The sequence below is a fragment of the Eriocheir sinensis genome, unplaced genomic scaffold (genome assembly GCF_024679095.1).
Source record: "Eriocheir sinensis breed Jianghai 21 unplaced genomic scaffold, ASM2467909v1 Scaffold751, whole genome shotgun sequence".
Classification (NCBI taxonomy): domain Eukaryota; kingdom Metazoa; phylum Arthropoda; class Malacostraca; order Decapoda; family Varunidae; genus Eriocheir; species Eriocheir sinensis.
In genome coordinates, this window is record NW_026112111.1 from 130,124 (window position 1) to 142,638 (window position 12,515).

At 41.7% G+C, this 12,515-nt stretch overlaps 1 protein-coding gene across 1 annotated transcript; it reads right to left on the minus strand.

Annotated features, from left to right (window-relative positions):
* Positions 1 to 3,496: 3,496 nt before the first annotated feature.
* LOC126994230 (dynein heavy chain-like protein 2) lies at positions 3,497 to 5,717 on the minus strand. Its single transcript, XM_050853513.1, has 2 exons — positions 5,085 to 5,717; positions 3,497 to 4,991 (listed from the first exon to the last, which is right to left on the minus strand). Exons 1-2 carry the CDS (start codon positions 5,715 to 5,717, stop codon positions 4,113 to 4,115), a joined length of 1,512 nt encoding a protein of 503 aa, XP_050709470.1. The 3' UTR covers positions 3,497 to 4,112.
* Between the last annotated feature and the right edge of the window lie 6,798 nt (positions 5,718 to 12,515).

Genomic DNA, 12,515 nt, shown 5'->3' on the forward strand with positions numbered 1-12,515 from the left:
GTTTAGAACCATACTTGCATAGATCGCTGGAAAAAAATAATACGGTGTAAAAAACAAGAAATGTAGAAAAACGAATCAATCATATAGAGAAAAAAATATTTTCATATAAATCAGTTAGAAGATGAAAGCATAAGCAATTACATATACATTTTTCCATGTCCCAGTCTTGTTATTAATAAAATAAATTACAAATACTATGAGGAAAGAAATATATATGTAACGTGTAAGGTTTAAAGCTATGGAAGCAACAGAAGCAGTAATATCTCTCGAATATAATATCAAACTCCATGATCTTGTATCATTACGATTTACTTCTGACTTCTGATGTGTTCACTATAAATACCGTCAAAACAATAGCATCCATTACAAGATAATACTTGAAGAACGACAACTTTATAAATGAAACCTAATCTCAACCACCACCACCACCACCTCCACCGGCACGACCACAACTACAACAACCATTACCTTCCTAGGAGCTGCGAGTACTGCCCAGGCGTTAACAGAGCTGAGCAGGTACTCATACAGTTGACGAGACATCAACCCAAGACGCAAACAGGATTACAGGGAGTCTATTTACCATTATGCAAAGGAGAATATGTGCGCTCTCTCTCTCTCTCTCTCTCTCTCTCTCTCTCTCTCTCTCTCTCTCTCTCTCTCTCTCTCTCTCTCTCTCTCTCTCTCTCTCTCTCTCTCTCTCTCTCTCTCTCTCTCTCTCTCTCTCTCTCTCAAAATTATCACTTCCTTCCACACACGCACGTTCTCTCCCCTTCCTCCTCCTCTTCCATCACCTTCCTCGCACACGGCACCTGAGACTCTCTCTCTCTCTCTCTCTCTCTCTCTCTCTCTCTCTCTCTCTCTCTCTCTCTCTCTCTCTCTCTCTCTCTCTCTCTCTCTCTCTCTCTCTCTCTCTCTCTCTCTCTCTCTCTCTCTCTCTCTCTCTCTCTCTCTCTCTCTCTCTCTCTCTCTCTCTCTCTCTCTCTCTCTCTCTCTCTCTCTCTCTCTCTCTCTCTCTCTCTCTCTCTGACATATGCCATGAAAAACAAGAGACTAACTAATATATCATAATGCTAAGCGGATGTTTTCCCAGCTGACGTGACATTTAACAGTTCAAAAAATACATATATAATAAAACAAGGATTCATAGTTATTATTCTGACACGCTTTATGTTTCTGTGTGTGTGGGTGTGTGGGTGTATGTGAGGTCATGTATATGTGAATGTGTGTGTGTGTGTGTGTGTGTGTGTGTGTGTGTGTGTGTGTGTGTGTGTGTGTGTGTGTGTGTGTGTGTGTGTGTGTGTGTGTGTGTGTGTGTGTGTGTGTGTGTGTGTGTCTTTTCATATATAATAAAAAAAGTGCGTACAACAACTTCTATCTTTGACCTTTGAATCTTCTAACAATATAATAACACAATGATAAAGTCATAACGAATGTCTGACAGGTTTTTCGTTAACACCAGAAAACATATCTGAATCTCAAATTTTAATTCTCAAACCTTAATCTGAAACAAACAAACAAAAACACACGCAATAAACAGCAAGAATCGTAAAGCTGAACAACACACACACACACACACACACACACACACACACACACACAGACAAACACACAAACACACACACACACAGACACACACGTGGACACTATTACCATCTTAAGCCTGCTATGGCCGTCAACAGGTTTCCAGCCAATCATATTCTCCGCTTGACTGATAAACAACCCTCTAAGCCAGTCACGTGCCGGCTTCCCAAAGTATACAGACCCGAGCACCAATCACAACACGATGCTCCCCTGACGTACTGAAGACCTACATAAATCAGGAGTCCCTCGAGGCAGACAGGTATCCCATGCACCCAATCAGCAGAATAAAAAATGAAAACAGAAAAGAAAAGTAACAATTGAAATTCGTGAATCGTAGAAGTGTAAATATTGAGTAATTTTTTCTAAAACAATCAAAACGGAAAAAAAATGTTTACACTAGTTCTCAAGATATGAATATTTATGCATTGTTCTTGCGGATGAATAATAAACTATATGCTAAAACGTAACTTATAAAACAGCAAACAAAAATATGCATAGATTATCATGAAAAGGAAAAGCATAAATTATAAAAGATTTTTTTATATAATTTTCTATATCATTTTATATTTTACATTTTTCTATATCATTTTTTTTCTATAGCATTTTTCTATATCATTTTTCTATATAATTTATTATTATTATTATTATTATTATTATTATTATTATTATTATTATTATTATTATTATTATTTATTATTATTATTATTATTATTATTATTATTATTATTATTATTATTATTATTATTATTATTATAATAGCTTTTTTCTATATCATTTTCGTGTGGAAGCAGAATGCAAGAATGTTTGCAAGATTTTTCTATTTTGTTTTCACCTTGATATTCCATTTATTTCATTTATCTAATCTCCTTAACATACAAAAAAATTCCGAAACCAATGATTGCGAGTCAAGTAAGATTCCCGTATTTTCTGATCTCTTTGTTCCGAACACATAAGCCGATTAGTAATGATGGAACCTAATGATATATTATTTAAACTCAGAACATCCAAGAGCCAAGATAAAGATATTCTTCAAACAATGGCCAAGAAAGTAAACAGAATGACACAAGAAGAGAAAAGAATATATTCAATCACAGAAAATTCAATAACAAGATATCTATATTATCTTAGGACGACGCAAAAGTAAAAATAAGAAGAAACAAGAAAACAAGACTAGAAAACGAAAAAAGAAGAAAATAAGGAGGAGGAGGAGGAGGAGGAATCGTTAGGTTTGATGAGATAAGCATAGAAAGAACAAAGCTAATGTCGTCCCTCACCTCTCTCTATCTCTCTCTCTCTCTCTCTCTCTCTCTCTCTCTCTCTCTCTCTCTCTCTCTCTCTCTCTCTCTCTCTCTCTCTCTCAGTCTCCCCCACTCCTTACCCTTCCTCTCTCTCTCTCTCTCTCTCTCTCTCTCTCTCTCTCTCTCTCTCTCTCTCTCTCTCTCTCTCTCTCTCTCTCTCTCTGTCTTAGTTTCTCTCTCTCTCTCTCTCTCTCTCTCTCTCTCTCTCTCTCTCTCTCTCTCTCTCTCTCTCTCTCTCTCTCTCTCTCTCTCTCTCTCTCTCTCTCTCTCTCTCTCTCTCTCTCTCTCTCTCTCTCTCTCTCTCTCTCTCTCTCTCTCTCTCTCTCTCTCTCTCTCTCTCTTCCACCCACATTCATCTCTTTCATCGTTCTCTTTCCTTTCCTCCTCTTCGTGCTTCTCCTCCTCCTCCTCCTCCTCCTTTATTTAGTCTTACTCTTATTTATATTATTTTTTTCTTATTTCTTTCTTATTTTAAATCGTTCTCTTCCGCCCCCCTCCTCCTCCTCCTCCTTCTCCTCCTATCTCAAAAAGAGTTGCTTCAGTCTGTTGGAAAGAGCTTACACCGGGTTTCCATAGGGACGCAAAGTGTAAGTGTTTATACTACAATGTACACCATAGTAAGATAGATAGATAAGAAAAGACAAGAAAATATGGAACACTTTCTTAGGGATCCCATCGCAAGCAGCTGGGTGTTGAGGGGACATTTTGGTGGTGGTGGCTGTCGGTTTGGTGGAGAGTGGCAGCCTGTTCCCTCACACTGGTTACAGCTTCTCCTGCTACTGTCCCTCCCCTGCTGTCTTGTGTTCCTTGCTTAATTCTTCCCGGACGGCGCGGGCCACCTTCTTCATTATTCTTTTCAGTTGTTTCTTCGCCACTTTTCCATTCCTTCTTGTGTTGGCGTCCTTGTCCATCACGGGTATGATCGAGACTGTCTGTTCGCGGACTATTCTCTCTTGTATGGTGATGATAAACTTCAATTCAGTTTTGTCCGTTTCTTCATCTCCAGTAACTTGATTTTCCTGATTTTCTGTAGCATCTTCGTAAGAAACAACCTTCCGTTGATTGACAACTTTTTCTTCTGTTACGGAAGGAGTAATCTTTTCAATAACTGTCTCATTTCTCACAGCGGGAACCTTTTCCTCTGTTACAACAGGGACTTCTTCTTTCTCTTTAGAAACAGTGACAATCTCTTCTGTAGCCGAAGGGGCAGCCTGTTCAGTAACCTTCTTTTTATCACAACAGGAACTTTTCCTTCTGTCGCCGTAGGGCAGCCTGTTCAATAGCCCTTTCTTGTGGGGCAACCCTTTCAATAACCCTTTCTTGTGGAACATTCTGTTCAGTAACCCTTTCTTGTGGGGCATTCTGTTCAATAACCCTTTCTTGTGGGACATTCTGTTCAATAACCCTTTCTTGTGGGGCATTCTGTTCAATAACCCTTTCTTGTGGGGCATTCTGTTCAATAACCCTTTCTTGTGGGACATTCTGTTCAATAACCCTTTCTTGTGGGGCATTCTGTTCAATAACCCTTTCTTGTGGGACATTCTGTTCAATAACCCTTTCTTGTGGGACATTCTGTTCAATAACCCTTTCTTGTGGGACATTCTGTTCAATAACCCTTTCTTGTGGGACATTCTGTTCAATAACCCTTTCTTGTGGGGCATTCTGTTCAATAACCCTTTCTTGTGGGGCATTCTGTTCAATAACCCTTTCTTGTGGGGCATTCTGTTCAATAACCCTTTCTTGTGGGGCATTCTGTTCAATAACCCTTTCTTGTGGGACATTCTGTTCAATAACCCTTTCTTGTGGGGCATTCTGTTCAATAACCCTTTCTTGTGGGGCATTCTGTTCAATAACCCTTTCTTGTGGGGCATTCTGTTCAATAACCCTTTCTTGTGGGACATTCTGTTCAATAACCCTTTCTTGTGGGGCATTCTGTTCAATAACCCTTTCTTGTGGGGCATTCTGTTCAATAACCCTTTCTTGTGGGGCATTCTGTTCAATAACCCTTTCTTGTGGGGCATTCTGTTCAATAACCCTTTCTTGTGGGACATTCTGTTCAATAACCCTTTCTTGTGGGACATTCTGTTCAATAACCCTTTCTTGTGGGACATTCTGTTCAATAACCCTTTCTTGTGTCACAACAGGAACTTTTTCTTCTGTCACCGTAAGGGCAGCCTTTTCAATAGCCCTTTCTTGTGGGACAACCCTTTCAATAACCCTTTCTTGTGGGACAGACTGTTCAATAACCCTTTCTTGTAGGACATTCTGCTCAATAACCCTTTCTTGTGTCACAACAGGAACTTTTTCTTCTGTCGTCGAAGGGACACCTTTTTCAACAACCTCCTGTTGAGGGACTACCGGGACTTTTCCTTCTGTCACCGATGGGATAATCTTTTCAATAACCTTCTTCTCCTCTGCGAGAGGAAGTTCTGCTTGCTCCTTAGAGACACTTACGATCTCCTGTGTCACCGAAGGGGCAGCCTGCTCAACAACCTTCTCCTTTGTCACAACGGGGAGTTTTTCTTCCGTCACCGAGGGCACAACCTTTTCAATAACTTTCTCTTCTTTAACAACGTGGACTTTTCCTTCCGTCACCGTAGAGGGAATCTTTTCAGCAACGGTCTGATTTGTCACAACGGGGACCTTTTCTGCTACCACCGAAAGGGTAACGGGTTTAACAACTCGAGTCACAACAGGTCTTTCCTTCTCCACCGAGGGCACATCCTTTCTAACAACCTTCGCCGGCGTCACAGCAGGGACTGTCTTTTCAACGACTTTACCGTCTTGAGTGATAGGCGTAGTATTTGTTTCTTCAGCCTTTGCTTTTTCTTCCTTCATCTTGTTTTCACGTCATCAACTTGGTGTTTCAAGTCTTCAATTGTTTCATTAAGATGTTTTCGTTACGAACCTCTTTGATGTCTCTATTACAACCATTCTTTTCGACTTCTTTATGAATTACAGTTTCTTTCTCGACATCTTTTCCATCACTCTTCTCTGTAATATTATTCTTCTCCACAGATGTCACTTTCGTGCTTTCCTTTGAAGGTAGAAGTTATTCTTTCTCTTTCACAACATCATTCGTTATATTGCTGGGCAGAATCTCCTTTCTTTGATCTGTTCGTTCTGACTCATGAAGTCCATCATCATTCTCTGTAACATTCCTCTCCTCCACAGATTTCACTTTCGTACTTTCCTGTGAAGGTAGAAGTTCTTCCTTCTCTTTCACAACAACTTCATTCGTTATATTGCTGGGCACAATCTCTTTTCTTTGCTCTGTTCGTTTTGATTCGGTTCACTGTTTCACTCTCGGTCACAGATTTTCAGTTTACCGTCCTCATCTACATCAATCGTGGTTTCCGAAGTCTTTGATACAGTTCCGTTGGGTTTACGTCAATTTCTGTCGTCTTCTCAACAACTGTCTTTTTTCCGGTTTCTTGACCCGTTTCATCGGTATCATTAAAGACTTTCCTTTCTATCGTCTTAAAGGTGTCGTTAGAGGCTATTACTGAGCTTGTCTTCATTGGATAAGTCATCTTCGGTGGTTCTCTAAGTTGTCCCTTGTAAAGATCTCGGTATTCTTCGATAGCGGCTCTCACCGCTGCCGCACACGAGGAGTCCACATCCGGGAGCACCTTCAGCCCCGGTACCCGGGAGCCCTCCACCTGAGGCCCGGCCACTAGCACTACGAAGACCGTCCCAACAATGAAGAGGTTCATGTTTGCTGAATGAAAGTTTATGAAATTAAGAAGAGTTACGGTTTTGTCACAGAAAACCAATCTGGGATTGAAAACAGAATGGCCTCCGGAACACAGACCGGGCATGGAAAATAATCCTCTCGGGTCTTCCTCCGTTATAGGAACACACACGACGGCGAGATATTGGGATGTAAAGTCTGGTGTGTGTGTGTGTGTGTGTGTGTGTGTGTGTGTGTGTGTGTGTGTGTGTGTGTGTGTGTGTGTGTGTGTGTGTGTGTCTGAAACATCGGAGGAAGACTGAGACTAGAGGCTGGGTAGAATACCTGTAGAAAGGAAGGAAAGGAGGGGATATGTCCTCAAAGTGTAAGGGAGGGTGACAACTCTTGGATAGACTACCCAGAGAAAGGAAAAAAAAAGGTAATAGTCCGAAGAGAAAGGAAGAAGTCCCTTTTAGTCGCCTTTTACGACACGTAGGGAATACGGTGGCAGAGGAGGAGGAGGAGGAGGAGGAGGAGGAGGAGGAGGAGGGAAGATAATGACACTGAACAACAATATTAAACTTTTTTTTTTTATTTACATCATTTATCTTCTTCGTAGTTCCTGACCTGTCACCTCTAACACACACACACACACACACACACACACACACACACAAAGAGAGGGAGAGAGAGAGAAGGAAAGGTTAACGATACAGCATTTCCTGGGATAAACGAGGAAGCGAGCTAATCAAAGACGTTTATAAATACATAGAATAATGGAACATGATATAAATGGGATGTATGAATGAAGGATTTCGAGCCGGATTATATCACTGCCGAGCATCAATAGAGAGAGAGAGAGAGAGAGAGAGACGTATGTGTGCTTATATGTATGAATGTGAATGTATGTATGTCTATATATGAATGCTCGAAAATGTATGTATGTATGTATGTGTGTGTGTGTGTGTGTGTGTGTGTGTTTGTGTGTGTGTGTGTCATCGAGCACCCAATATATTCATATCAATGCTTTCAATGAAATGCCGAGGCGCCCATAATAGGGAGCCTTTCATCAGGGTCCATCCACGACAGCAATTAGCGAAGACCCACGAGGACAGAGGACCATATTATACACCTGGGCTAAAGGGACGCACCAGGGAGACAGGTAAAGGGAGGGACGGTCAGGGAGGGAGACGGAGAGGGCAACAAAAGGGTGATGAAGAGGGGAGGAAGGGAAGGGTAGGGAAAGAATACAGGCTTGGGGTGGGTGGTAGACGGAGCAGGCGGCAAGAAGGAGGGAAGTGATGGGAGACACTGCGGTAGACAGGTAGAGGGGAGGGAGGGTAAGGGTGGAGGATGGAGACAAAGAGTGAGAAGAGGTAGAAGGAGGGATGGGAAGGGAGAGTGAAGAGTAGGGAAAGAACACAGGTGAGAGGGTGCGATGACAGGAGGCAACCAAAGAGAAGATATAAATAGAAGAACAGGACATGAAGAAGAGAGAGAGGAAGGGAAATGGAGTAAAGGGAAATAAGAGAAGGGAGAGGACAGAAGCAGAAATGGTAGACAGGGTTGGCAAGGAGGACGATGAGGCAAAAAAAAAAAAATTATAGGGAAGGGAAAGGAGTAAAATGGAAGAAGAAATGGAAGAGTAGGGGAAGAAAGGGACGGGACAGAAGCAGAAATGGTAGACAGGGTTGACAAGGAAGACGATGAAAGGCAAAAAATTAAATAAACGAAGGATAGAGAAGGAAAAGGAATGAAATGGAAGAAGAAATGGAAGAGTAGGGAAGAAAAGGGTAGGAATGGGCCAGGACGGTAAGGGACGAGAAAGTTATGGAAGGGAAGGTAGAAAAAATCACGAAAATGGAAGGGAAACTTAGGAAAATAATTGGCATGGAAGGAAGAGGAAGGAAAGGGGATGGAACGCAAGGTAACATCACGGAATCGCAGGAGGAGGATAGAAGTGGTAAGGAAGAGGATGAGACGTGATGGAAAGTAAAGTACAGAGATGAAAAGAAAAAGGAAAGGAAAAAAAGGAATGATGAACCGATTTAAGCTAAGTGAGAGGCAGTATAAAAAAAAAGGAAAACTAGATGCGAAGAGGTGGAATAAGAAAACTGGAATGAGGATGACCAGAGGGAAGTAAAGCGAAGAGAAGGAAAACAAATATAATAATAATAAAATAAAAATTAAAATGGAAGGCTACGTGGATGAGAGCCTATGGACGCAATGAAAACGAGGAAGATAGGAGCAGGAGGGAGCGGGATATGAAGGAATCCGGCGACTGGGAAATATCGAAGTGAAAGCTGAGAGGTAATGCAGCGAGGGAGAGGAAAATAAAGGAAGGAGAACGAACGAGAGGGCGATGATAGAGGAGAGGGCTGAAACGATGCTGAGAGGGAGGAGGGAACAAAAGGAGAGGAAGAATGTGCATGATACGAAAAAAATACATGGAGGTTAAACTTTTACTCAGAGATAGATACAAGTAGATAGATAAACGTAAATGGATAGAGAATTAGAGACTATTGATATATAAAAAATGAACTGTAAGAAATAAGTTGTGGAAAAAGATCGCCATTTCATTTTGTTCGTTTGCTTTAGATTCTCTTTTTTTCTTTTACGTTTTTTATATGAACCCGTGAAGGAAGATTTTGGTACCAGAAAAAGGCTTGTGAAGTAAATAGATCGAAGAAAATATATTACCTCTTATAAAGGAAGCTAGTTTATTTGATATGAGAGGTTAAGAAATCTTCAGGAGAATGCATTACTGTTTGTTTTGATATTTTACGAGTATGTGATATATTTGCGTGTTTCCTACTTCCCATTCTCTCTTTTTATCATCGTCTTTCACTTCTTCCTTCTTCCCCTTCCTCCTTCTCCATCATCATTTTTTTCCTTCTCCTCCTCCTTCTCCTCCTCCTCCTTCCTCTCCTCTTCATTCTCTCCCCATCCTCACACCGTTTCAACTTCCCAATATCTGTTTTTATCAGTCTTTCACTTCCTCCTCCTTCCCCTTCCTCCTCCTCCATCATCATTTTTTTCCTTCTCCTCCTCCTCCTCCTCCTTCCCCTCCTCTTCATTCTCTTCCCATCCTCACACCGTTTCAACTTCCCAATATCTGTTTTTATCAGTCTTTCACTTCCTCCTTCTTCACCTTCCTCCTCCTCCTCCATCATCATCTTTTTCCTTCTCCTCCTCCTACTCCTTCCCCTCCTCTTCATCACCTTCCCATCCTTACGTCTCCTTCACTCTTTTTCTTCCTCTCTTTCTCCTTCATCATCATCTTTTTCCTCCTCCTCCTTCCCCTCCTTTTCATTCCCTTCCCATCCTAACGTCTCCACCACACCTTTCTCCTTCACTCTTTCTCTTCGCTACACTTCTCCTTCGCCCTCGTCAATAATTAAGAAGAAGACGCCGAGGGGTTTCGTAACAAGCGCCACCTCCTCCCCTCCTATCCTCTGCCCCCTTCCCCACCCTCCTCTCCGATTTTCCGCCCCCGCCTCCTCATCTTCCCAGCCTCCCTCCCCCCCCCCCCCTCCCACAGTGCATCAACCATCATCAATTCCCCTTCCCTCTTTCCTTACCCTTCTCCGTTCCCTGCTCCTTTTTTCTTCTTTCCTTTTCTTCCCTTCTACGCTATGTGACTAAGCGAGCTGAGTTTTCACACCCATTTATTAACTTATCCTATTTTTTCACTATTATCTATGTTATTTTCTTTATTGCTACCTGATTTTTTTTTTATAATTCAATTGTCTTCGCTTTTTATATCTAACATTTGCTTTCCCTCCTTATTGTTTTCAAGCTGACTAATTTACTTACTCCAATACTTTCACTTATGTTCTTACTGCTCGCAATGTTGTTTATTTTTTTGGTACGTTTTTCATGTTTGTCTTCTCATTCCTCCATCTAACATCCACTTACTCCTCCTTCTACATTCCTACTTATTTAACTACGATCTTACTTTCTTTTTGCTAACTTTTCTTTCTATACTTTTTATGTCCTTCCTCTGCTTATGCTTGTATACTTGCTTTTGTCATCCCCTACTTAGGTTACTTTAAAGCATGTCCTGTTTGCTGGTATCGCTATGGTCTTAAGTAACCCATCTATTGTTTATATTCTTACATGTTCCTAATTTCTCGATCTAATGATTTTTAAGCCTTCCTAACTCCTTGCTACTCGTCATTAATTTTACTCTCTTTGTACAATTCTAAAATCCGTTTTCTCAATTAATTCTTTCCCATCCATTATATTTTGGTCATATTTTCACCTCCGTTGCTTTGGGTTATTCCTCCCTTTTATCAGAGTTCGTTGTATTTCCTCCCTTCCATACCATTCTTTCCCTCCCGGTCGCTTCCCACTCTCAGTTCTATTCTACCTTTTCGCAGCCCTAACCCTTTTATTTGGTATCTCCTCACCACGGCCAGTCTTCAGGGCCTCACCTTCGCTCCCTCCCTTTGTTTTCTGTCCCATTTCATCACACCAAACAGCACTTACAGCTCCGGGAGGGTACTGTTGAATATGTGTGTGTGTGTGTGTGTGTGTGTGTGTGTGTGTGTGTGTGTGTGTGTGTGTGTGTGTGTGTGTGTGTGTGTTTTGTGGCGGGCGCGATGCGGGTTGGTAAGCGAGCAACGACCCGTCACTGCACACACACACACACACACACACACACACACACACACACACACACACACACACAATTAGAGGTCCCCCTTACATTCATCCCCATACGAGAAAGAAAACGAAAAAGTCAACCAGAAAAAAACACATCAAAGCTGAAACTCTTTAGGGCAAATATATATCCAAGAAAAACAGTTGACATAAAACCACAATCAATAGAAAAACTATATTCGTTGAAGGGAGCAGAGAAGGGACGTGGTGGGATAGTAGGAGGAATGAGCCAATATCCTTCCTCCTCCTCCTCCTCCTCCTCCTCTAGGGGTACCGAAATGACCCGCTTAACAACCTGTGATCTGGGCCATTAAAGGGAAAGTCTCAGAGGAGGAGGAGGAGGAGGAGGAGGAGGAGGAGGAGGAGGAGGAGGAGGAAGATTAAAAAAGAAGGTATAAGGAAGTAGTTCAAGTATTGGAGACAAGAACAAATGGAGGAAATAATGTGAAAACCAGAGAGAGAGAGAGAGAGAGAGAGAGAGAGAGAGAGAGAGAGAGAGAGAGAGAGAGAGAGAGATATAGATAGAGAGAGAGAGAGACACAGAGAGAGATAGAGAGAGAGAGACAGAGAGAGAGAGAAAGAGATAGAGAGAGAGAGAGAGAGAGGAGAGAGAGAGAGAGAGAGAGAGAGAGAGAGAGAGAGAGAGAGAGAGAGAGAGAGAGGAGAGAGAGAGAGAGAGAGAGAGAGAGAGAGAGGAGAGAGAGAGAGAGAGAGAGAGAGAGGAGAGAGTGAGAGAGAGAGAGAGAGAGAGAGAGAGAGAGAGAGAGAGAGAGAGAGAGAGAGAGACAGAGGAGAGAGAGAGAGAGAGAGAGAGAGAGAGAGAGAGAGAGAGAGAGAGAGAGAGAGAGAGAGAGAGAGAGAGAGAGAGAGAGAGAGAGAGAGAGAGAGAGAGAGAGAGAGAATGATGAATATAGATTGAAGGAGTGAATAAATAAATGAACAAAAGAATGAAAGAATTAAGGCATAGGAACGAAGGGAGGAGAAAGAAATACATGAGAGAGATTAAGGAATGCGTGACTGAATGAATGAATAAAAACCAAAATCCAGTGAGTAGCGGGCTTTTTTTTCATATTTGTTTCCTTTTTTTTATGCCCTTGAGCTGACTCCTTTGCTGTAAAAAAAAAAAAAAAACAAGTACGCAAATGAAGATAAAAGACACAATGAATGATAAATATAGAAGACGAATCAAAACAACTTACAGAAAACATGACTGCATCCTTAAGCTTAACCCTTCCTCCCCCCTACCCCCAACACACACGGAGATGACATGACCTTCCTAGAGTCAAAGAAACCAGACT